This window comes from Neltuma alba, unplaced genomic scaffold (genome assembly GCF_004799145.2).
Source record: "Neltuma alba isolate B1F8T4 unplaced genomic scaffold, ASM479914v2 tig00011841_pilon, whole genome shotgun sequence".
NCBI lineage: Eukaryota > Viridiplantae > Streptophyta > Magnoliopsida > Fabales > Fabaceae > Neltuma > Neltuma alba.
The window spans coordinates 4,072-29,622 of record NW_021636447.1 but is presented as its reverse complement, the minus strand read 5'-3'; the positions used below and the strand labels follow the sequence as shown (position 1 = coordinate 29,622).

Genomic DNA, 25,551 nt, shown 5'->3' with positions numbered 1-25,551 from the left:
ACAGTGGACTCTATCAAAGATCCTCCTGATGCAGCATCCAACATACCCTTTTCTTGGTTCTTCAACCCATCATAGAAATATTGCACCAGTTGTTCATCCGAAATTTGATGATGTGGGCATCTTGAAAGCATGTCCTGAAATCTGTTCCAATAATCATAGAGAGATTCATCATAGTCTTGCTTGGAAGAATAGATCTCCTTCCTCATTGATGAAGTACGAGAATCCGAAAAGTATTTCTCCAAGAATGCTTTCCTTAAGTTCCCCCAACTGTGATATGCATCAGCTACGTGTCTTAGAAGGCTCATATACCACTCTCTAGCTTTACCCTCCAATGATAGATGGAAAACCTTCCATAGTACTTGATTTAACGATGCTCCTACAGGCTTCATACTCTGGCAGATCATAGAAAGGGATTGCAAATGAAGATATGGATCTTCTCCTGTCAAGCCATGAAATTTTGGAAGGGAGTTAATCAATAATCCTTTAATTTCAAAATTAACTTCAAAATTTGGACAAGTAGCAGTAAATGGGTCAAAATTGATATCAGATGTGGTTGCTTCCCTAATTGTTCTTCTTCTAGGGTTCCCATTATTTTCTCCCACTCTCTCTTGTTCTCCATTGCCTCCATTCCTCACTTGGTTGGCATTGGGGTTAGGATTAGGGTGGTTAGGTGGTAAATCAGCCATTATCTCTTGATCAGTAGGCTCACTCTCACTACTAGATAGGCTAGATTCCACATAAATGTTCTCTTGTTCAACCACTAACTCACTTGTCCCCTCAACTCTTTTCTCTCTTCTTATCTCTCTGAGTTTTCTCTCAATCTCAGGGTTAAAGAGTACAAGTTTTGCTTTTCGTGGCATGCAAGAAAAGAGTCACAAGAGAGAGAGCAAACAAAATTGACTTGCAGCACACAAAGTCAGATAAAAGTATGAGTTGTGATGGATGCAAGTGTATGGGTAAGTATGAGTATGTATGCACAAAAAAAGAAGCAAAAAGTGTAAGTTTCAAAACTTTTCAGGAGAGTTCGCTGCGGCAAAAGCAGTGGTTGGCTGCGACGAAAGGTGACAGAGGCGATCAGATAGCTGAGTGCAGAAGGTTTGCCGAGGCGAAAGCAGGAGTGTGCCGCAGCGAAGGTATCCCGAGAGGAATCCTTCAGTTTTTTAGAAAGTTTGTCACAGCGAAGGGACAGGTTGGCCACGGCGAACTATCACAGAGAGCTAATCAGTTTACTAGACACCACTGATGCAAAGTGAAAATGCTGAAAGTGTAGAAAATCAGTATATTTGTTTGTATTTCCAAAAATTTTGATGCTATGCAAGATTAAAACCTATACTATGAACAAATATGCAACTAAACTAACTAAACTGCAACCTAAAAGGATCAAGACTTCAATTGACAACCAAATTACACAAGCTAACCTAGAGAACCAATTTCTTGGCTCCCCGGCAACGACGCCACTTGAAAATCGCCTTGACTTGTCTTACATACACCTTGGGGCCAATTTCAAAATTAATCCAAGGATTGTACTATAGGCACAACCCCGGGTCGTTTCACTTGTGGAGCCGAAATTATGATCTTAGATTAACTAAATGCTATGGTAATGCAAATTGAGCTGGAAAAGGTTTAGGGTTTTCATTAAGACTTGCAATTAAGATAAAATGCAATAGAATGTAAATGTATTTTTGGATTTTTGGGAGATTAAGATGAAATGGATGGAAATCAAGTACTGAATCAATTGGTAAAACCTCTTGAAAATGGATTCTTAGCAATCATAGTTCTCTTAAAATGTGGGAGTTTTATAAATTCATTAGGTTTTCTTGATAACAACCTCAATAACTCATTGAATCCAATGCTTACATTAATGAACTCATTAATGAAAACATTGTTAAGCTTCCCTAATGTGTAATTAAAAATGATTAATGTAAATGGTTCAATGCAACAGAAAATCAACTCATCATCAAAACATGACCATACAAGATGAAGAGAATCAAGAAAGCTATAAAGAACATATATGTAACTACATATATTGAAGCATCAAATCCAACATTAACCAATCCAACTACAAATGTAAATCATCAACTAATGATTACAGATTATTCAAAGTCTTTCACTAAGAATTTACAAACCCTAGACCTAGGAATTCATAAATACATAGCTGAAACTAAGATGAAACTGAAACTCCCCTTTTTAAGCTCTTAGAACTCATGCCAATCATCCATATTCAAGAGCTGGAGGAAGCCTAGCCACTCATGGTGTGCAGCAACATCTCTATTGAAATTCACTCAGTGTTGCCCATGAATGAAAATGACAGTGGAAGGTGAGGGATTAAGGTTCTGGTGGGAGAGATGAGAGAAGATGAAGAGAAAACGTGGATGGTGGCTAGATGTCTGTGTGTGACCTCATTCATCCCAAAAATAGGGTTTCTAACCCGAATGTGACGTGTCTGGGTCGGTTCATGGAAGTGGGCAAGTTAATTTTTTCCCAAAATGGTCGGGTCTGGATGTGCTGATACGAGGAGTTCACCGCGGCGAACCATGGCAGAGGCTCCTCTTTTGCTCTGTGTGCCTTAAGTCTTCAACCTTGGTTCCAATCTCAGGTATCCTATACTGAAAAGCAACAATTTAAGGCATCAATTGTCCTAGAAATTAATTGAATACAATTAATAATTAATTATGACAATATTACCATCAAAAAGACACTAACTCATTGCATGGACTCTTAATCTAAAATAAGCTCAATTATAGCTAGAAGAGCTAGAAAATGCAACAAAACCATGGATGATGTAATCAAAAGATAAGAATAATTTGAGCTCAATCTATATGTCTTTGTTCAAGCTTGTTATCTAGTTAATTTATCAATCACTTGATCGATCAGTGATTTATCGATCAAATGATCGATCATCGCTATCTAGCTCTACTTTTTAAGTTTTTTTTATCACCTGATTGATAATCTAATTATCGATGAAATGATCGATTACCCATCTATCTGAATGTCTTGTTTTCACATAATGTGATCGATCAAACATTTTCCTGGCATTTTAGAACTAAGTCTCTTTGTTATATTTTATCAATCACTTACTTGATCAAACATTAATCGATCACTTAATCGATCATCATTGGTTTTGTGCCCTTTTGAAAAACTCTTTGTTAAATCTCTTTTATCGATCAAGTCTTCTATCATTCATTTATCGATAAAGTACTCGATCATTGTTCGTTGAAAATCTATTTCTATCTCACTTTGCTTTATCGATAGCTTGATCAATCTAGCAGTTTTCAATCACTTGATCGATCATTGACTCTTTCTAGTTAAACATGAACAAGTTACCATGATTCTTAAAATATGTTGATTATTTCCCTTCGAGCTTTTCTCAGCCTTCTTGTTTATCTTAATTCTCTATTTTAAGGGATTCAAAATCAAAAGTGACCTTGAGGCTTTTCTCTACATGTTTTTCTGAAGTCACTATTTTTATTTATCGATTACTTGATCGATAAATTATCAATCCATAACTTGATTGATAAATAAACTTGTCTGTTTCAAATTCTTTCTACTTGAATAATCAATAATTTGATCGATCATCCAGTCATCGATTATTACTTCGATCAAGGATGTCCAGTTCTTGTTCAATACATTTAGCAACTGATTGATTCCACTTTCAAACTATGAATGTTCATTTTTATCATTTGATCAGTTGTGCTCCTAAACTTTACTCTGCAAGAAAAACTTATTAGATTGAAGTATTATTACAAATTACGAAGAAGAACTCAATGGTTATCCAACGGTCATTTAGTAGCCTACAACCTACTATGTCAGAAGCATTAATGGCGAAAACCATTGCAACTAAGAAAACATACAACCGAACTCTCAACAGCTAGTAGCTCTTTCTTCTAACAGTTATTAAGCTTCCTCAACTATAAAAGGCACGACGAAGCATTGAATGCAGAGATTGAATACGTGAGCTACCTTCTGCAAATAACTTACTATTGCATTCAATACTCTATTCTTGTTTGTACTGAGCTTTAGTGTTTCTCATCTATTTACTCTGTAAGAGAGCTCTACATATCATGTTTAATTACTTTCTGAGTGAAACTCAAGAGTGTAGACTCTTGAGTGGGTCTGTAACCTTATGGGTAGTAAGGGGGAGTGATTGAGCGAATCAATTGCTGTACTGCGGCACCAAGAGCCCAATTAATCTCAGAACTTAGTGAAATACTCAGATGTATTCTGAGAACTGGAGGTAGGTCAAGTGGTTGAGACCAAACCAATATAAATTTTGTGTCTACTCTCTACAGTGAAATCACTCCAACTTACGCTCTGTTTCTGTTCAGCTTACTATTTTTTTTAATTCGCAAGATTTTTATAACTCACCCAATTCACCCCCCTCTTGGGTGAGACTACCACTAACAGTTGCATGGGAAGTAATTCATTCCATGAAGCTGCAAAAAAAGGGGCTAAAGGATAGATGGCAATCAAAATGAATTTGAAAAAAAGCTTATGATAGATTGGAATGGCCTTTCGTTAGAGATACTCTTAAAGCAGTAAGAGTTGATGGGAAGTTGTTTAAGTTAATCATGCAGTGTATTTCAAGTTCCTCTTTCAAAATTCTTTGAAATGGGAAATCCACTGAAAAGTTCTATTCCTCCAAGGTGTAAGCCACAATGATCCAATATCTCCTCACACATTTACTTTATGTATGGAGAGATTAAACCATTATATTCAGGATGCTGTTAAGGAGGGTTTGTGGCGACCTATCAAGTTGAATCTAGAAGGTCTAAATTTGTCTCACCTTTTTTTTTGTTAATGATCTTATTGTCTTTGGCGAAGCTTCTGAGAGCCAAGTTGATGGATGTTGTATTGTGTTGAAAAATTCTGTGAAGCTTTAGGACAAAAAATGAACAAGAGTAAAACCAAAGTTTGCTTTTCAAGGAATTTACATAGGTCTAGAGCTTTGAGTTTGAGCCAATGAATAGGGGTAGGTTTCACTACAGATTTGGGAAAGTATCTAAGGGTTCCTTTACTCCATGAAAGTGCCTTTTATCATGCTTTTGCATCGTTAGTGGACAAGACAAGGAGAAAACTATCGCGTTGGAAAAGAAACAGCCTTAGTTTTGCAAGTTGTACCATTTTGGTGAAAGCTGTTCTATCAGCTTTACCTTCCTACCATATGCAAACCATGCTACTTTTGAAGAGCCTTATTGAGAGAATAGAACAAGAAAGTAGGAACTTCTTATAAGGAGAAAACAAAAAAGAAAGAAAATTACATCTATTGTCTTAGGGAGAGGTTACCACAGACAGAAATAAAGGGGCCCTAGGTATAAAAAAAACTTAAGGAAACAAAATGTAACCTTTTTATGAAGATCTATTGGAACTTAATTCATGACAAGGAATCCCTAAAGCAGAAGTACTTTGAGCTAAATATAGATGTGGACAAGGAGCATTGCCTAATATGAAGAAGAAATGAAACTTATCCTTTATTTGGAGAAGGGTTTGTGATGTTTGGAAGAGATTCTATGAAGGCATTGAAGTTAAAATTGGGACTGGACAATCTTCTTTTTGGTTTGCTCATTGGTCAGAGTTGGATACCCCCACTTCTAGATCTTATCTTAGGTAAAGGGGTAGATGGTTTGGTTGTAATATTATTGATCCAGTGACTTGTGCACACCCACCCCTGAGGATAGAAGAGAAGACAAAATCTACTGGAAAGTTTTACAATTAAGTCTGCTTATAACTTTCTTCTTCTGGGTAACCACTCACACAAGGATAGCATGTGGAAACAGCTTCAGAGATGGCAAGTACTGGAAAGGATCAAATCTTTCATGTGACTGGTTGCACATGGGAGAGCATATATTGTGAAACTCAGGAGGAGTAGAGGACTTCAAGCAAAAGACAACTTCCTGTTTGCATGTGACCAAGAAGAGGATCCTATGCACTTATTGAGGGACTACATAAGTGCATAGGAACGATGGAAAGCAGTAATTCATCCTGCTAGTTGGTCATCTTTCTCTTCTTTACAAGATGTAGAATGGATCAGATAGAATTTGTCTCATGTAGTCATATTAAGAAGGTCCACTGGCAAGTTTTATTTGGCTACGTGTTGGGATCTATGGGTAACCACGCGTAATAAATTTTTTGGTACTAACAATCTCAATGACTGCCAAGATGCACATAATAGCTTCTTCAAGGTTTGTCTTGACCAGGATATGCTACGAAACAGTAAGTTCTAAAACCACAATCCTTGCCAGGAAGGACGAGTAGTTCCCACAACAGTTGAGTTCATTAGATTGGCAATAGATGGTTTAGTGCTTTAGGATGGACGAAGTGGACACGTAGGAGTGATAAAGGCAACGTCAAATAAGTGGATCAATGGATTTTGCTGTAAGCTTACTAATATGCCGCCTACAACTGTGGAATTGATTGGCATAATCCAAGTCTTACCTTGTGTTGGAATAGAGGATTTAGGAAAATTTTTATTGTCGCTGATTGTATAGAAGCCATATCCTTGCTAACTATAACCACCCTTTTAGAGGTATTATTAATAATGCTAGGAACCTAATTCACAGGGACTAGGTAGCACAGACTTGCCATGTTTACAAGTAGGGCAATCGTACTCTCACAGGATTGATAGTAATTTTTTTATCCTTCATCAACCTTCACAGGAAAGTGATGAAAGAGGCCATATGTAATCTTTGACCAGTGTTTAATTCAAAAACAAAATGATGAGAACCCAGAGTGAATTCAAAACGGACAAAACTTATTTTTCTCATTTTTTTCCGCTTTCAACTTTTCTAATATCATTCAACCTTAAAATACAAGTCTTCATAATTTTCTGGATTCTCAAATTGCCATTCACTTAACAAACAAATTAATATCCATCCGAAAGTTTTCCTCTATGCTAATTTTAATATTTATATAACTTCAATTCATGCATTACTTGTTTTAAGTTTGGAATTTGTTACTATCGCATTTTGGTTTTTGTTTCTCCATGCTTCGCCCTACTTTTTAAATATTTGTGACAAGGAAAAAGATGAAATACAAAAATTGTAAATGCAAAATATCTCTGGTACTCCTACATAAAAATAATATAGAAAATAATTACTATTCGATAATAGTGATTAAAATATAACACAAATGTCACGCTCTTGGTCTTGGATGCATAACCTTTATTTTAATTGGGAAAAAACAAAGGGATTTTGAAAACCGTCCCCAGCTATAACGAGTAGTCTCGGGCTCGGGCTATTAAGTTTGAATGATATTAGATAATGCAGGGTTGCTGGTCAATATAAATGGAACAAATACTACCTATCTAGGCATACAACAATGTAAAGCCCGCGGCACAACCTGAAACAGGGTTGATCTCTCCAAATAGGACCTAAAATCTCCAGATAGCTTGGCTGTTTCATTCCTGTTAGTTAACCACTATGTTCCTATAAATTGGACACCAGGAAGCATTCTGTCAACTCCAGTGCCACTGTTAAAACAACACACTAGTGGCCTAATACATCAATTTAATGCCCTCACGAGGGTACTTCAATACCGCTGAAAAGCAATAACCAGACTGAACGGATAAAAACTGACGTAATGATATCAGAACCTGCATGGAAATTTTCACCATTCTGATTGCCAAAATTCTCATTTTGTAAACCTAGCCTTGTATAAACTGAGAGCAACATATTCCACTGTCACCATTCTGCCATCAAAGAAACGTCCATGGAGACAATATGCTGCCTTGCAACATGCTTCAGTTCTTCGAAACTCCACAAAAACACAGCCTGGTTCAAAGATATGATCAGCAACTTCATCTTTATTATTTTTCACCTCATCTGCAACACCCAAATCTGTTCCTAAACAGGCATTAGGATCACTTATGTTTTCATTACTTCTCACCTCTTTGGCACCGTCTAATTCCGGTCCTAAACTGGCATTAGGATCACTTAAGTCTTCATTACTTCTCACCTCTTTGGCACCGTCTAATTCTGGGCCTAAACTGGCATTAGGATCACTCAAGTCTACAATGGTGCTGTTAGCCACCGACTTGTTTTCAACATTTATGCTGATATCATCAGCAGCCATGTTATCAAGCAATTCTGACTCTCCTTTGTATATATTGTGATGATCATAGCATTCTTGGCTCATAACATTGGGTATGCTCTTATTTTCCACGCCTTCTACTGATGCATCACTCCCAAAGTTTTCTACCTGACATGATTTACTCTCAGAAAATTGATCAGTGAGCTCATCAACATCAGCGCCACCACCAGAATTATCTTCTCGGATCTCCTTATTGCCATGATCACACTCCACTCCATTTGTTGTGGAATCGGCTCCCAGGTAAGCAGCCATCTCAGATCCGTGATTCTTGTTATCACACTCACAATCTTGAGAAGCACCATTAGATCTCATATCATTGATAGCTTCACGTTTTTCTGACTCAGCTGCTTGATTCTGGTCACTGCTATGCTTGACGACATCAATCGATCTCACAGTCCCAAATCTGAAACAGCAGAAGTATAAGAAACAATACAATAATAATTTTTTGGATAAATCATTCTCCCTTCACCTCATAGATGTTCAAATTTCATAACCCTCTGAAAAATTACACATCGCACTTTGGAAACCAAAAGATGGGCTATATTTGAGTTACTCAGCGAAGTATAATGATTACACCTATTTTGAGCACGATATCTTATATTTATTACTTACATAATATAGAAAATATTAAATATGTAAATAATCAATTTTTAAATTCATCAAATCATAAAATCATTTGTTCAAGCAAATAAGTAGTTTAAAAATAAAACATTCACAAAACACTTGTGACCTTATGGACTATGACTCAACACCTTACTAACTATACCAACAACTGCACCACCTTCTATTGGCATTTCATGTTCTATGTTTAAAAAAAGAAAATCAATATTGTTTTCAAGATTCTTTTGGCCATCTTTTGGTTCCACGGGAAGGTTGTGAATGTTTTCAAAACAGATTGGGCTGCATAATTTGAACACCATTGAGGGGAGAGAAGAGTAGTTTATCCTAACATTTTAATACGATGAATCAATTCAAAGGAAAATTATTTCGAACCTTGCACATTCCAATCGTACATCCTCCAAAATTTCTTCAATTTCCACACTAGACATAGAAGAGAGAGCTTCCGTGGCGAACTATTTATATACAAGCAGAAATAACCATCAAAATGACCAGTTTAAATCTACTGCTAATAAAAACACATATTTCACAAAGAAAGGATAGGGCCCAAACAATCATTTACACCCCATTAAGTGTAAAATACCAGGATTTAAATGAGATGAAACACAGGTTCAAATTATCCCATATTGAAACTAAACACTTCCGTGTAGTGAAATTTCAAATGTAAACTGTTACAATGAAAGAATCACCTCCCCACCACTAGACGCAACTGTCACTTGGGTCAATAAAAAATTCTTGTTCTATCAATTTGGTCCCTTGCCTTTTGTTTAGGGAGGGACCAAATTCAAGAGGTATAAACTAATTGATTAAGAAACGTTAAGGAAACAAAATGGAAGGAACTGAACCAAATAATCAAATAACTCAAAAAATAGGAAGAAAATATTGTATACCACATCTTTGATCTTCAAAACCTCACTTGGCTTGCAGAGTAGTGGCTTTGCATGATTTGGAATCCGATAGGATTGCGGTTGTCCATCATTTTCCTGGCATAAATGTTGGGGTCAGACACTCATCTCCAGGTTTAGGAAACAACTATTGCAAAAGTTCAATGTAAACGAAGAAAACAAGAATTGGCAATTAGGCAAGAAGAGCGAGTGGTGAAATTACCAAGGGAGAGGCATTAGGCATAGCCTGAACAACTGTTAGCACCTTGCCAGCCAACTTTAAACCATTTAGACCCGCACAAGCTTTCAGAGTAACAGAGTGGTCTACATACTGATGACCAGAAGAAAAAAAGGGATGAGGTAAAGGAAAATAACACGAGAAGAACAAAACCAAATTTAGCCTTCATAACCATAGATTACAAAGGAAGAGTAAGGATGCCGATTGCACTGGCAATGCAACTCATGCGCTAGGCAATTGATCTCCTAAGGATACAACTTATATTAAAACTCACTCAAGCCTTCATAACCTTTGGGAATCGAGTGCTTTAATCAGGGATTAACTAGTAAAAGTACCAAAATTGCAAGATCCACGAGCCTCCGCACAGATTCAACCACATGAGACAACCTGTGTCACTTCAGGCCATTCATGGTGGTGATCACCCCTGGCCTCAGACAGAATTGCAGTACTTCCCATCATACAATATATGATTAGGGGCAAAAAAAAATTCCTTACCTCAAGAAAAGCACAATGTTCATCAGTGTCTTCAGCCCCAAAGCGATAAGCCTTCAAAGACCCAAATGCACCCGCAATTTCCATAAGCTGGAGAAGTTTGAAAAATAAGTTATCATCATTGAGAAAGGTGGGAGAAGTATATTTGGTTACTACGAGTATAACCAATTGTACAAAAAGAAACCAAACGATCAGTGAAGAATAAAGTTTGCTCAAAATAGAACTCCTAAAACCATACCATCTCGGATGAAAGAAGCTTTGAAATTCCACCAATGAAGATCTACATCAACATTAGAAGATTAAATAATTAGATAAACATATTACAACAGTAATTTACAAAGATGGTTAATTTAGACCAAGTAACAAAGCAGAAAAATTTTAAATGAGAAATAAGTTAATGATAGAAGCTAGAAGCACAAATTTAATTGCTCTTGGCAGTGGCAGAAAGAGCCCATTAAGGTTTTGACGTGTGTTTCTCATAACTAGACTCATTTAGTTAATTTTTCCTAGCTATTTCTTTCTGTTCCAGTCAAAAGCACACTGCCCAGATTTTCTCTGCAATATAACATGCTACCAAGAACAAAGTTGTCAATGAAAGAATGACAGGGCAACTCTTCCCCAGCAAAATTCCCTAGGTATGGCAGCCTCAATATCGTTGCCACAGTAACCATGGCAGCCATCAACTATGGCAGACACCATATTGAAAATATTACAGACATCTGCCCCCACGTTTTACTTAGGCCCAGCCAATGAGCTTCTTAATTTTAGGAAAGAGTGCATCACCAGTGTCTCCAATAAAGTAAAGCAATGGAAGTAAAGAAGAAGACACTGATTTGCACTCTTGCTTCTTGGAGCCTGAGAGTTGCAATGAAGTATCCTCCGGCTTTGTATCACAATAACCTTAGCAGAAAACCCCCTTCAATATATAGAAAGCTCCTTTAATCTCTGATCTGTTTATCTTCTTCTTTTTTCTTTTTTTTTTTAATTTAATTTTAAGCGAATCCACTCCCTCTGTCATTCATCCCTAAATGACACTGATGATACCACTTCAAAAGCTACAACGTTCAGATAAAGAAAGAGACTAATTCAACCGAGGATAAAATAACTACTATAAACTTGAGGTTTATAGCAGAGATAAACTTATCATCTATAAGGTGCTTCACATGCATACTAAATAAATTAATGAAAGAGAAAGATTGCTATAGAAAGCATTATATACAATATACGGTACTGTAATCACAATAAGTTAAAGATCATACAGCACGTAATCCATATATTGTGGGACTAAAAATACCTGGCATTTAAAGTTAATTCCAACAGATCCAAGAATATAAACGTGGCCAAATACTTGCACTTAATTCTATCACGTACCTTATCCGGTGAATCAATTACAATATCACTAATTGTATTTGTAACATCAGCATCCACAGATCTCTCTAGGTCATCAGTCTGCATGAAAATATTAACTGTCTGAAAACCTGCTACATGGATGATAACCAGAATACAACTCAGAATTGACAAGCTTGCAAAACGCATTAGTTGTACCAACAATAACCTTGACTTTTAGAATGAAAATTCTAAAGCAGATCATGAAACGTAAAGATCAAAGTAACTTGGAAACAAACTCAGCAATCAAGCAATAAAGAATTCAGCAAAACAATAGCAAGAAGTTATTACTAAACAAAAAAATTAGGAACCATTCAAAATTCTGCAAATAGCTTCTCAAACAAGTAATTTGACAGATAAATTGAAATAAATAAATAGCTTAGCCTAAATTCAGAACATGTCTAATAACAGCAATTGCCCGTTCAAATAATATACATAACTCAAAGACTGCTGTTAAAATAGACAAATCAATATCCTATGCAAATAAATATAGCTATTATCAGGGGAAACTAAACAGTATTGTGATTCCAATCTGCCAAAAGCAGTTATAATCCTAACAACTAACACGGCATCTAATTCCAAGAAATATGTTCAAAAGTCAAAACACTTGAAAGTTCTATATATAAATTTAGTTGATTTAGCTAAAGATAATTATAAAGCATGATAAATTTCAAGAAATACTATTCAGCTTCTCCAATCATTTCAACCAAAGGAAATACATTTTACAACATAATCACAAGGCATCTGATTGCATGGAAAAATATTGGTTGTCTCTCCACACACACGATGGGGAAAAACATCTAAGACTCAGCCACAAAGCTAACGAATTTTCTCTCCATACAGAAAGCTAACAAACACATAAACTTCTTCATGACCAACAGGAAGCAGCAAACAGCAAAATACAGAAGACTAAGTATTCCACCAGTTGTCATTGTAACCTCTTGTAGTAGTTTCAAGTAAACAGTTATTTATTCTTGCACTGTGATGTAGCATGGAATATATGGAATAATTTGTCATCTTCAGAAAGTAGTAGTTTTGGCCGCCAAATTTGGATCATTTTTGAACTAATTCAAGTGTTTTGGGTTTGTGGTTGACCATGTAAGTAAATAAATAAATGATATTTGTTGTAATTAGGCAGATTTGCAGAGAGTAAATATTGGGTAGATATTTGGCATATCTTTTCTAATCTTCATCAGTTTGTGCGATTCCCTCTCCCTCATCCTTCTATGTATATTTTACATACTCATTCAACCAATAGAATATGAATTTCAGAGCTCATCTACAGGGTGCAATATGGAAAATAAAGTCCAAAGGAAGAGTCTGCGTGGTGCAATATACTAGAATGAGGATGCAAGAGGACTTAATCAGAAGCTCCTTCTGTCAGATCTTTAACATTCTTGGGATAGTCTTTAATTTTCGCTTCCATTTGGGTTTTAGCAAATGGTTCTTCTTGAGGTTTCAAGAGATTATGAATTTAAAACGGGGGTTATAAAAACTTCTTAACTACTATTGGTTTACTTTTATCTGTTGTTTTCCACATTCTTAATGAAGATTACTTGTCCTCCTTAATGTATTTCTTTCAATTATTAAATTGTTTTTAGAAGAAGAAGAAGATGATGATGATATCATTCTATTCAGCACATACTTTATAAGCTTAAGCCATGCAACTTGAAGAACAGAACCATTCAGGTAGATGTGTGAACATGACTCCAAAATCAACATGGCTTCTTTTCCAACAAGGTTATTTGTGCCATGCTGAGAGATATTTAATGGATGCACCGCGCCCCATTAATATTAGGAGATAAGTTGTCAGCATGCACTAAAATTAGACAAGGGAAGAAGGACCACAGGGGAAAACAGAAAGCAGACGCACTGAGAGAGAGATAACAAAGAGTGAAGTTATATCTCATCACTTACATGCTTAACTTGATATAACAAACAAATCATCAGATCATAAATAGCACCATCAGAGCAGCATGCAACAAATAACCCTGAAACATTTGCCAGATAAAAGGCTGCTAAAGCATCAGACATGTCATTACACCAGGAAGTCTTCCCTAATAAGGAGCCAGCTTCATCATCATCCCAATTGTGTATAACGATATACCCATATAAAAATCCTATTTAAAGATTTCAATACAGGAGTTAGAAAATATCTCACATAATGGAAAAAGATCTTTCCAGGTGAAATATAAAGCTCATGAAGTTACAGAATCAGTTTCTTTTCAAATAAAGTCCAAGAAACCCATGATCTTAGAAAATGTCATGAATACAGTTCTGAGTTTTAAAGAGTTAAAGACAACTTTACAAGCATAATAATATTCATTGATATGACAATTGCCAAACTTAGGCTTAATTGTCACACTAAATCTATCCAAGGCTCCAGTTGACGGGGCCTATATCTGTCACTGTCAATAAGGTATTCTTAAAAACATCTAGTGCATGAAAAAATACGTTGAGGGATAAAATATTTCTTAGGCACAATGTTATCCAACTAACGCAGCAGTTCCCTAAGGGACTTGATTTTTGAAGTTTATAGACAGAATATGGCAAGAAGGCCATTATCACGTTGCATATTATCTCATTTGTAGAAGAATACTGCATAATCCTAAAAGCTAAGAACTATGGTTAAAAATCAATGGGAAAGACATGATGTTTCAGTAGAAGTATTTCATCCAATCAATCAGTCACTAGCATTTTCAGAGCATTAAATGATAAATTTGGAGAGAAAAAGTGATTCTGATTATTTCGTAAGAAAGGTTGTACTGATTCTATATACAAGATAGTAGAAAACTATCCTAGAAAAGATTAAAGTATGAAAGAAACAAATACCACAACGAAAAGGACTGAAATTCCAAGATTCTATGCAAGGATCAACTAAATAAATAGAAAAAATTTCTAATCTTTTCAACAAATGCAAATATTCTGTAATAATAACAAACTCCATAACATTAAATGACCAACCAAACTCGCTTATGGTATTTCAGCAATTAAGTAAACGAACAGAAGCATGTAACAGACATTCCACGAGGAAGATAGTTGTAGGCAAAACATAATCACTTCCAAAAGCATGAGACAGATTTTACTAATGTGATAGTGTATCAGCATGAGACAAGCATGCATAACGGGGAAGAAAACACAATTTTGGAAAAAAGATTAGGCAGGTCAAAGGGAAAAGGACACCAAAAAAACCCTCAAAAATGCTAAAAGACAAATTAGGCTGGGTGAATTCCAAAATCCCAAATTGAACCTCTAGTATTATTTTGAAATTTTTAAGTTCTGTGAAATAACAACATTGCCCTTGTATTCCCAATGACTATTTTTATTTAGCTATTGACTACACTAGTTTCGCTAGTGACTACTTACACTAAGTTCCAATAATTACTCTTGTATGGCTATTAACTGCACAAGAGTAGTAAATAACTAAACAAAAGTAGTTACTAGATCTCCAACAACACTTGATACATTTTTTTAATTTCTTGAAACAAAAGTAAACAATAGAGAAACTAGAGTAGTCAATAACTAACAAGAGTAGTCTCTAAAATTCTAAAAACAAAAATAGTCAACCACAACACTAGAATAGTCATCGGAGTTTTAGAAACAAATATAATTAATAGCTAAATAAGAATAGTCAATAGTTGCATAAGAGTAGTCATCAGAGCACCGATCAGTTGCTGGAACTCTATTGACATGGCGTCGAAGCTTCAGTGACCAAAAATCGACTAGGTGTTAAGGTGACATTCTTAGGGAAAAGAAAGGAAAAAAATAGTGAAGGGCATTTGAGTCATTCTGCAAGATTTAAAAATGGGAGGATTATAATGAAGTCGCAAAGAAATAAAATAATTACCAGGAAGTCCCAATGACAAGTGAGCAATTTTCATTCCCTACTCTACAATTTGTCAATATAAGCTGCTCTATTGCGAATGGATTTTTTAGTAATTATGTTCCTTCCATGGAACTTCACTGCAATTCTACCTTTAAAAATTCCAAAAATAATACATGGGGTCTGAATTGAGATTTTAAAATTCACCCCATTGATTTGTCATTTAGCAATGTCTAGGTATTTGATTGTCTTCTTCCCCAAGTCAAATTGCCAAAGTTGCATGAAAAATTAACTAAACATTTACATGCCTTGGATAGCATCCAAAATCCAAAACAGAAAAATATATTCAACTTAAAGAAAGTAGTAATAGTAGAAAATGACAACTTTTCCATTTATACATGTAATTAGTAATTACTAATTTCCACCATAGAGAGATTGTCCCCTTTAGAAACATTTATTTGTTAAGAAAATATGATATTAACCACCTAACTCACATGATAAACTTATAAACCCAAGCATACAAGACAAGATCCAATTCTTGCGGAACGTCTAGTACAAATGAAAACAATGATTTGTACATACCAATAGAGTCCTAAAACCTCAAAATCACTCTCTCTCTCTCTCTCTCTGTGTCACACACGCACACAGAGCTAGATCCTAGTTGGGTAGTTAAGAATCCAACTCCTCAACATACTGCCCCTAATTTGAAGCAACTAACCCCAGAATTTTAATATCCTATTTCACCTTTATTTAAAAGTTCAGAGGTAGAAGCTGCAGGTAATGCTTCCCAAGTGGCAACCTCAAGTTGGCATGTTTACACTGGATGAGAACTCATGCATGAGGCAGGTCTCCTTTTCTCACCACCTACCTCACCAAAATTTTATAAGGCTCCATAGAGAAACAGCCTTGCTTGTCCAACTGGGGAAGCTTCAAGCTTGTTGCTTTGTGCACTCCCACGTTTCATGAGCATGGTTCAAGTTTTCCCAAATCTAATCAAATCCTCGCGAATCAAAATTTTTACAAATTCAAGTACATCAAATGCCTGACCACTAATTTAAGGAGCCTGTCGATGCTACAATTTACACAGAACATGAACTCATGGACCCTGTTGACATGTATGCTAAAAAGGGCCACAGGAATAACAATGAACGGAGAAGCAAAGTGCCACAGATCTGACACCATTTTGCATCAAGATCCTTCTTAAACCCAAATTGACCAAGATAGAACAGTGAGCAAGGATAGTGCTGCAATAAACACAAAGAAAAGGGTAGAAGATGCTGACAATGAATGTTCAAAATTTTTTCCCCTTAAATATGTAATACAACAGGCCAGTCTGGGTTTTCTCAGTTCTGACTGTCAGACAAAAATCTATTGACCAGAGGATGGAAGAATATTTTTGTTGTATATTTTAATAACATCGAGAGCCTAATTACACAATAAAAGGCTCCCGCAGATTCAATGCCAACAATGACAGCTAATTATTATTATCCATCCCTATAAGTCTGCCTAATGATTCTATGCTAACTACACCTAATTATATGAAAATTCACTTGGGAAAAAAAAAAAAAAACACCCAAGTCTCCAACCCTAATTTGTGAGAAGCTTCAAAGACAAAGCGATTTGCATATCTTAAATATCATCAAATATTGTGCTTTCCACAAGTGGACAACTTTCATATGGCAGATTTTCATGGATAAGTTTAAATAAATGAGAAAATAAGAGAATCCAAAAAGATATTCAAACATAGTATTGAAATAATCAAAAATACCAAGTTCCAAACAGGACACTTAGGGTGTGTTTGGCAAGCACCCCAAACCATGGTTTTGGGACCCAAACCATGGTTTGGGAAAAATGTTAGCCAAACACCCTTAAAAAAATCAAAACCATGGTTTGGGTTCAAAACCATGGTTTTGACTCCAAAACCATGGTTTTGACTCCAAAACCATGGTTTTGAGAAAAGCAGAAATTTTTTACTTTGAAGGAAAAAGGGAGAGTGTGAGAGCCTATAGGATATGTATCTTGTTATTTTTATAAACAAATATATTTAATCTTATATCTTATAAATATATATACATATTAATTATTATTAATTATATTATCTTATATATTATTAATATATGTTAATAAAAAATATATTATTAACAATTTTATTCCTTCAAATTAAAATATATCATAAAAAATATTTTTTCTATAATTATCATATTAATTTATGCCAATTTGTATATATAAAAAGTACTTCTAATAACAACTATCCAAACACTCACACTTCTCAAAATCTATTCTTCCCAAAATCTATTTTTTTCAGAATCTATTCTCTAAAAGCTATTCTCCAAACCATGGTTTGGTTTCATCCAAACACACCCTTAGTCTACAAGGATGAGTTACTTAAGATTTGAGTGATGTTGAAATAGAGGAGTGGAAATCATTCTAAAGTATCCCAAAACAGACCATAAATGTGGGCTTCAACATCACATTTCATAACTTGGACGTAAATGAATAATACTGTATGATAACTACACAATTTATCTCATTAAAAGCTCAAGTTTGGAACTGAATTTTTTGCAAACTGCTGAGTTCACCTCATTTAAAGATCAAGTTTGGCTAAGCTCATTTACTTGAAGTACAGAGCTTGAATAGTATATTAAACTCATTTACTTAATCAAATTGAACTTGAAAATTTAATTTTGTTAACTTCACAAGCAACGCAAATATAATATCAAGTAATAAAATTATATTGTATATATATACATAAGCATGTACTATGTACTGTGTACGTATGATTTTATGAAAACTATCATCATTAAAAGATTATTTTATTATTTCCTTCACACATTAGAAATATAGAAATTCACAATTTCTTTAGGAAAAATTCTAAAAAAATGACGGTTGAATTTCAAAATTCCAAGTCAGGAATTACCACAAAAATGTACTGTCATTTGCTTTTCGAATGTAGTCATTTTCTTTACAAGTATAGTAACCAATACGGATTTAAAATTTTGAAATTTAACAGTCATTTTTTTGGGATTTTCCCTTTTTTTAAGTTCAGTTTATATACATGCAAACACGTTTGTATCATATTTATATTCATAGTACCATATTAAAACTACACAGGCTCAGCTCATTTTACAAATCATGATTTTTGCCCCACTAAGGTTGCTCATTTTTTAATGAACAAACCTGACCATGCTAAAACTTCGGTCAGCTCGACTTAATTATGCCTTTCTGTTAAACAGTTGATGGCACCCAATGGTTTCTATACCTAATTTGAATTGAGATTTTTATTTCATAATTTGTTTTGCTTATTTTTGTGATGGTTGTGATTATGCAGCAACAACAATAAACCTTATCCTACTAGGTGAGGTCATGGATCTTGCCTAGAATAGATCTTCAATATGGATTCAAGGACTGTTGAAAGAGTAATTATTTATCAGAATATATCATCTTGCTCAGATCTGAATATATTGTTTTGAGCTCAAAGATGATAAAATCTTACAAGCATAATATGCAAACCACACTAAAAGATAAAAAAGATCAATTAAAACAAAAATAAGCAAATCAAACTACAATATAGAAAAGATCAATTAAAACAAAGAGAAGAAATTGAATTCATGCCATGCTACCTACTTGTTATGAATATAGAAGAATGCACTTTCACAATAACTAGAACTCGTAAACTTTTCATTGATAAATTCATGAGAATCATGACCATTAAAACAAAATTAAGCAAACCAAACTACTCTAAGAGAGAGAGGGAGAGCCATTTGAAACACTTGCAGAAAAATGAGATAGAAGGTTAGATAATTTTCATCTAAAATATTTTGTTTGAATGCTTAAAATGTTTATGATCATATATTAAAATTTGGTAGACGCAGTACAAATAATATCATACATAAATATTTTATTTTCATGAAGACAAAAGCAAAACATTCATATCAAATGGTTATTATATTAATCCACTTATATGACAATCAAGAGAATAATAGACTTATGTCACAAGTACTCGTAAAGAAAGAGAATCTTCTTTACAAGGAATTATGTTCATCATAACAAGTAAATCATATAATGATACCAGTATGTAAATAACCTTAATTGGCTTGTGGTTTTGTTGGACATACAAAAATATTACACCAAACAAGGATATATAAAGCAAATTAAGAAATTCATAAAACGTTAATGGATTTAAGAGAGAGAAAGAGAGAGATAGCCTTTCTGTACATAAAGATAAAAAATATGTAGTGCAAGAACAGTATCATACTTGAAATTCAACAGATATACAGAGAGACAACCATATTCCAGGAACACCCAAGTTTATTCCAACATCCAAACATCTAATTCAAATTATGCATGTTTTATAGACATGAATTAAAGAGGCAACCATATAAGCAAGGATTAAAAAAAGTATTCAGGGATGGGTAAGAATTTTGTTCTTACAGCAACTTCAACAAAGTCTTTGGGGCGTCTAATTTTGACAGTGGAACCAAAAATTGTACTTCCATCAAAAGAAAGAGCTGCTGAAGCATCCTCAGCTGTAATAAATTCCACAAGTGCTTGGCCCTTATCTTTGTGCAACTGCAGTAAAGACATAAAAGGATAACCTCAAAAGCATTGCTTTGAGCATAAAAATTTAAATGTACACATTACACATTTGCTATCTCTGAACTCACAATGCAGCTAATACATGGCTGGGCTCCTTGGATAAGGTTTACTCCTGCAGAGAGCAACAGGTTATTGAGAGACTCCATCACAGCTTTCTCAGAAGCAGAGGCAGGTAGATTCTCTAGATAAAGCCTTCTCATAGGCCGGGTAGCCTGTGTCAGTTGGACAGAATCAATGTCAGTGTTCTTCCCTGTTGATGAATCATTCAGATGAGACACAGAAGGCTTCACAGTGACTGGATCCACTGAAGTTGCAGCAGACACATTATGTATGGCTGATGATATTGTAACATTTGACACTTTAAAGGCTGAAGATTTCTCAGTCCCCTGAGGGGGAAGATCCCATCCAGCTCTTTTCTTCTCCAAAGAATGCTTCGATGGAGAAGGAGTCCTGACAGCAGCCTCGGTTTTCCTCTTCCTTGGTGAATAGCCACCAAGTCCGGTTATAGACCCACCATGTCGATGATGGTGACTTCTTGAACGATTAGTTGCTCCTCTACCTTTATCGGCATCAGAATGTGATCTTCTAGAACTGTTCTTTAGAGAATGTGCAGGCAAATCTTTATGCTCTCCATCATAAGTGCGTCTTTGTGCCCTAGGTGAAAAATCTAGAGACATTGTTCTTTCATCATGTTCTTGCCTTCCCAACCATGTCCTCTTTGCCCTTGCTTCTTCATAATGTGACTTTACTGATTCTTCCCTCTCCTTCTTTTCCCCATCCTCAGGATCAGGATTTTTCCCCAGAGAGTGCTTCCTTGCAGCACTCCTATCTTGGACCTTATCTTCATCTACAGTTTCATATTTGCTCTTGGATTTTCTTCCATATTTTCCTCTACCCTCTGGATGTCTATCCTTACTGCCTATATCTAAATGATGCTTCTTTTCAACTACATTTTCAGAATGATCACTTGACCACTTTTTCCTTTTCCCACAATCATATGTATCTTCATTACGATTCCTTTCAGTTTTATATTCCCTAGGACTTTCATCATCTACAGTACGATACATCTTCTTTACTTTCCTTTGAGATCTTTCCCTATCTATTTCTAAATATTTATCCCTACTAGTTGAATCCCTTATTCGTTTGTTTTCAGCTTCATGCTCAGAATTATCAATCACCCTTCCATCATTTTTCCTTCTACTATGCATCTCTCTGCTAGTTTTACTATTTTTATTTATCCAGCCCATATTACTTAAATCAGCACATAGTTTGGTTTCTGAATCATAACCTCCTCTGTCTTTCGCACCAGCTAAATTATATTCCTTTCTAGAAGTGCTTTCAGCCTTCTTTCTAGAACTTAACTTCTCTGGTTCCTCCAAGGCATGCTTTTCCACAATGGACGATAAGGTTTTGTCACATTTATAACCCCTCCCTGACTCAAAATAATCAGTAGTATTCTCAGAAGTTCCATGTGATACATTCCAAGCTTCCTTTGCAGAGTCTTTTACTTTTTCAAGTAATTCTTTGTTTTTTCTTCTAAGTAAAATCTCTTCAAGACTGAGTGGCCTGGTCCGAGCTGCACTCTCTACACCCTCTTCATCATATTTATCACCAGAAAGCTTATTACTTTTTCCATGCTTCTTCAAACGTTCAGATCTGCTCATCTTCAGTGATCGAAACAAATTATAAAAAATCACAATCCTGCCAATAGACAAGGGAAAACATTAGTGAACAAGCACATTTCAACATAATGGAAGTTTCAAAAGCAACCCCCAAACAGATTGTGTGCCATGTATGGAGAAAAACTATGGTATCAACAACAAATTTACATGGTCTATGCAATAATATAAGCAAAGTGAGAGGGAAGCGGGAGATTCTATTCAACCATTAACTAGTTCATGACTTCATATGAGTAATACAAGAATGTCATGAAAACATCAACAAAATATCAACATAATAAATACAAAAGTTCCTCACATTCTTCTACAATCTAAAAATCTAAAAGCAAACAAAATTATAGGACCTTCTTTTCAAAAATTAAGCGTACTCCAAAGCTTCCCTTTTTTTTTTCAGTGCCCGCGCATGTTACACATCATCATGCATCATCATCCATGTGATATATCTTCAATCAACAATTTCATTTAACAGAAGGCAGTGAAAGCCCTCACAAGAAAACACTTCATAGTTAAATTTATTTTCTTGTTGACATAGTCATAATTAGGAGAATTATAAATTATAACTATTGAATATTACTGCATAACTAGAGATTACTATTTCTACAATTACGACTATTACTGACTTGTAAGGAAATTTTTCCACGATTTCACACTCTAATACTATCAGCATATAGCAGATAATTTTTTTTATTCAAATTTCCATTATCCTTCTGTATTCAAGAATTTTTCAGTAATAGCCCAATCAATCTACTATTATACAACCCTGAACTGCATTAAGTGAGAGATGCTAAAAAAGCACATGCCCAAATAAATCAAGGTGGTTAATATAATAAAATGCTAAAAATTACGCTATATAAACCAAAATAACTAATTGCAAGTTTGAAGGAACACTTAGACATATAAATTAACTATTCAAACATCACAATTGCAGTCATATGTGATATCAATCATCAATCGGACTGACTAGGTTACTAATACCACCATTCACGGATAATAGTCATTAAAGCTCATGCTAATATTGAGCATAGTTATAAAACGTATAAAAAAACAGAGATCATAAATATCATTTTAAGGTGAGGATGACTATTTTGTCCTTATTTACGGATTACTTATTGGGTTGAGTTTCATAGTTCTCCTGTTACTAACAAAGTTATACAGAGTCAAAATACTTGAGCTAGACCCCTAGAAAACTAGCAAGGAGAAACAATAGCAACAAGAAGGAGGGATAACATCAGTTAAGCTTGCAAGAAAAGAAGCAGATGATATCTAAATTATACTTGGCAAAATGAATGTGAATGATAGAATGGAGAAATTATAATGGGAAATACATCTACTTAAACAACTCCTCCTTCCACCTTCCCAATTCCAAACCCTAAGTAAATGGCGGCAACGTCGTCACTGACTATGGCTGGCGAAGACCGAATTCCTAACGACCACAATTACAAATGTATCGCTAACTCTAAAATCGAATATACACGTACACAGCCAACAAATGCTCTTTAACATCTTAATTACCAGTGCATTCTTCTTTAATCATCTTTAGCGTTAGCTGTCCTCTGAACCAAGGTGTCTTTCAAGACAGGCTTTTAAATCCCAAACTGAAGGCAAATATACTCACTACTAAAATCACTGGAATAAAAAAATAGTGCAACAAATGTATGAAAAGCTTTCCTAAATACTAATGGCTTCCTCAATAGAAATTTAGAGGGGACAAAATCAATATTGCCGCAACCATGACAACCATTAATAATAAAAAATAAATTTAATCACTACACAAGAGTGCAGTGTTAGCAGCGACGAGAACCTGGGGAAAGATGATTGCCCGCGGCGATGGAGACGGTGGCGATAGCAGCGGGGAAATGAAGCGAAGCACGGACTAATGAGAAGGGCAAACCAGAAACGGAGGAGCGGAATGATAAAATCCGAGTGTTGGTGCTGTAAGAAAATATGTTGCGCAGCCCGCCTGGCTATTTGGTCGATGATGTTTTATGTTTCTAATTCTACAATCAGAAATTGCCTACAAATTATCTCGAAATTTTCCTTGGCAATGATTAATTAAAGCTTCACAGAATTTTTCTACTTGTTATAAATATTGCAATTGCAAATTGCAATATCTTTATTATTATTATTATTTAAAAGCAGAGACCAAAGCACCCTTAGTTAGATATGAGAATCAGGACTGGCTCGGCCCTCCAGGACTGGCCCTTCAGGACTGGCAGCCTTAAAAAGGCCGGCCCTTCAGGGCCCAATTTTCAAAAATATCTCAATTTGTTAGGCTTAACCCTTAAGTTAACAGGTTCAGGACCAGCCCCGGGAGCTTTTGGCCCACTTAAAAAAAATATTTTTTATATTTCTTATATTTTTTATTAAAAATGAAAATAAACCAATGAAATTGTTAATAAAAGATATAAATATAAATTAAATTAAATCACAAATACAAAATATCATCATATATAAATATCCATCAACATTTAAGAACATCTAAAACATTCATTAACAAGATAGCAACATCCAAAAGTTTTGTCTATAGTGCAATTGTGCAATAAATAAACATTATCATTAATCTTTTGAAATTTCATCATCACTATAATCAATTATTCTTCTTCATAAGTATGCTTTTCTTTTGTAACAAAAATATTAAGTTTTTCTTCTTTATATTTACTTTTAAATTTTGCAATCTACCTATTATTTTATTTTGATGTAAGAAACATTATTGTTGAAACTCATGAATTTTTAATTTAAATTATAGAATCACAAATTATATAAGTATAAAAATACTTTATTATCAAATATATATATAGTTTAAAAATATCAACATATATAATATAAGCCAAACCATTATTAAAGTCCAATAAATTAACCCATTTTTTAAAAATTTAATTGGATAAATTATTGTCTAAAACTAAATAAATCAAATCATTATGTAAAATTTAATTTTAAAATGATAATAATAACTAAATATTTGAAATATTATTAACAATGTAAAAAATTAATAATACTAGAATTACATAAAAAAATTTAAAAAATTATAAAAAGATCTAAACGGGCCGGCTCTCGACCCTCCAAGGCCTGTTTCCCATTTGAGGGGAAAAATTTCAAGTCAGCCCTCATAATTTCAGGGCTTAAACGGGCCGCCCGACAGGCTTGACCCGTTTTTCCCGGCTCTATCCTCATTAATGTCACATGGCAGATAAATAGAATGAATTTTTAAATGGAAAAAACAAGGGAAAATTGCAAATAAAGACCCTCCAATATATAAAATAGCTATTAGGGACCTTGAATTTGGAAAATAGCTTCAAAGGACCCGGTCCCAAATTGCAAATATGAAATGATGGTAGAATGTCCAAAATGCCCTCTGTTTTTTCTCTTTCTTCCTCTCCAGATCATCTTCTTCTCGACCTTGCCTCCTCATTTTCCACTCTCTCTTCTCTCTTTCCTCTCCAAGTTTCCTTCCCTCTCTTCACTCCTTTCCCAAAGTATATGGAACTTACAATGTCTTTCGGTAGTCCTCTCTTCATTGTCATCACCTGTCACTTTCTTCTTATCTTGCTTAGCTGCTCTTTCGTCGATAATGAAGCCTCTTCCATCATTCTCTCTGTTGCTGTGGAAGGAGAGGAGAGTCGGGAGTTTGAGGGAGAGTGACAGTTATTTGCAATGCTTGTAATGTTTGCTTGCAATGTGTGCGATGATTGCTTGGTGCTGAGACAATGCCCAACAAATCTGGATTTTTATTCTTCATTTCTATTTTGATTT

At 34.8% G+C, this 25,551-nt stretch overlaps 1 protein-coding gene across 1 annotated transcript; it reads right to left on the bottom strand.

Moving 5' to 3' along the window:
* Window positions 1–7,225: 7,225 nt before the first annotated feature.
* On the bottom strand, window positions 7,226–23,746 carry LOC114718368 (uncharacterized). The gene is made up of 10 exons (XM_028903669.1): window positions 23,603–23,746; window positions 20,191–21,823; window positions 19,958–20,095; window positions 11,689–11,766; window positions 10,556–10,597; window positions 10,321–10,407; window positions 9,811–9,918; window positions 9,594–9,686; window positions 9,079–9,158; window positions 7,226–8,488 (listed from the first exon to the last, which is right to left on the bottom strand). The coding sequence occupies exons 2-10, from the start codon at window positions 21,784–21,786 to the stop codon at window positions 7,627–7,629; spliced, it is 3,084 nt and encodes a 1,027-aa protein (XP_028759502.1). The 5' UTR covers window positions 21,787–21,823; window positions 23,603–23,746; the 3' UTR covers window positions 7,226–7,626.
* Between the last annotated feature and the right edge of the window lie 1,805 nt (window positions 23,747–25,551).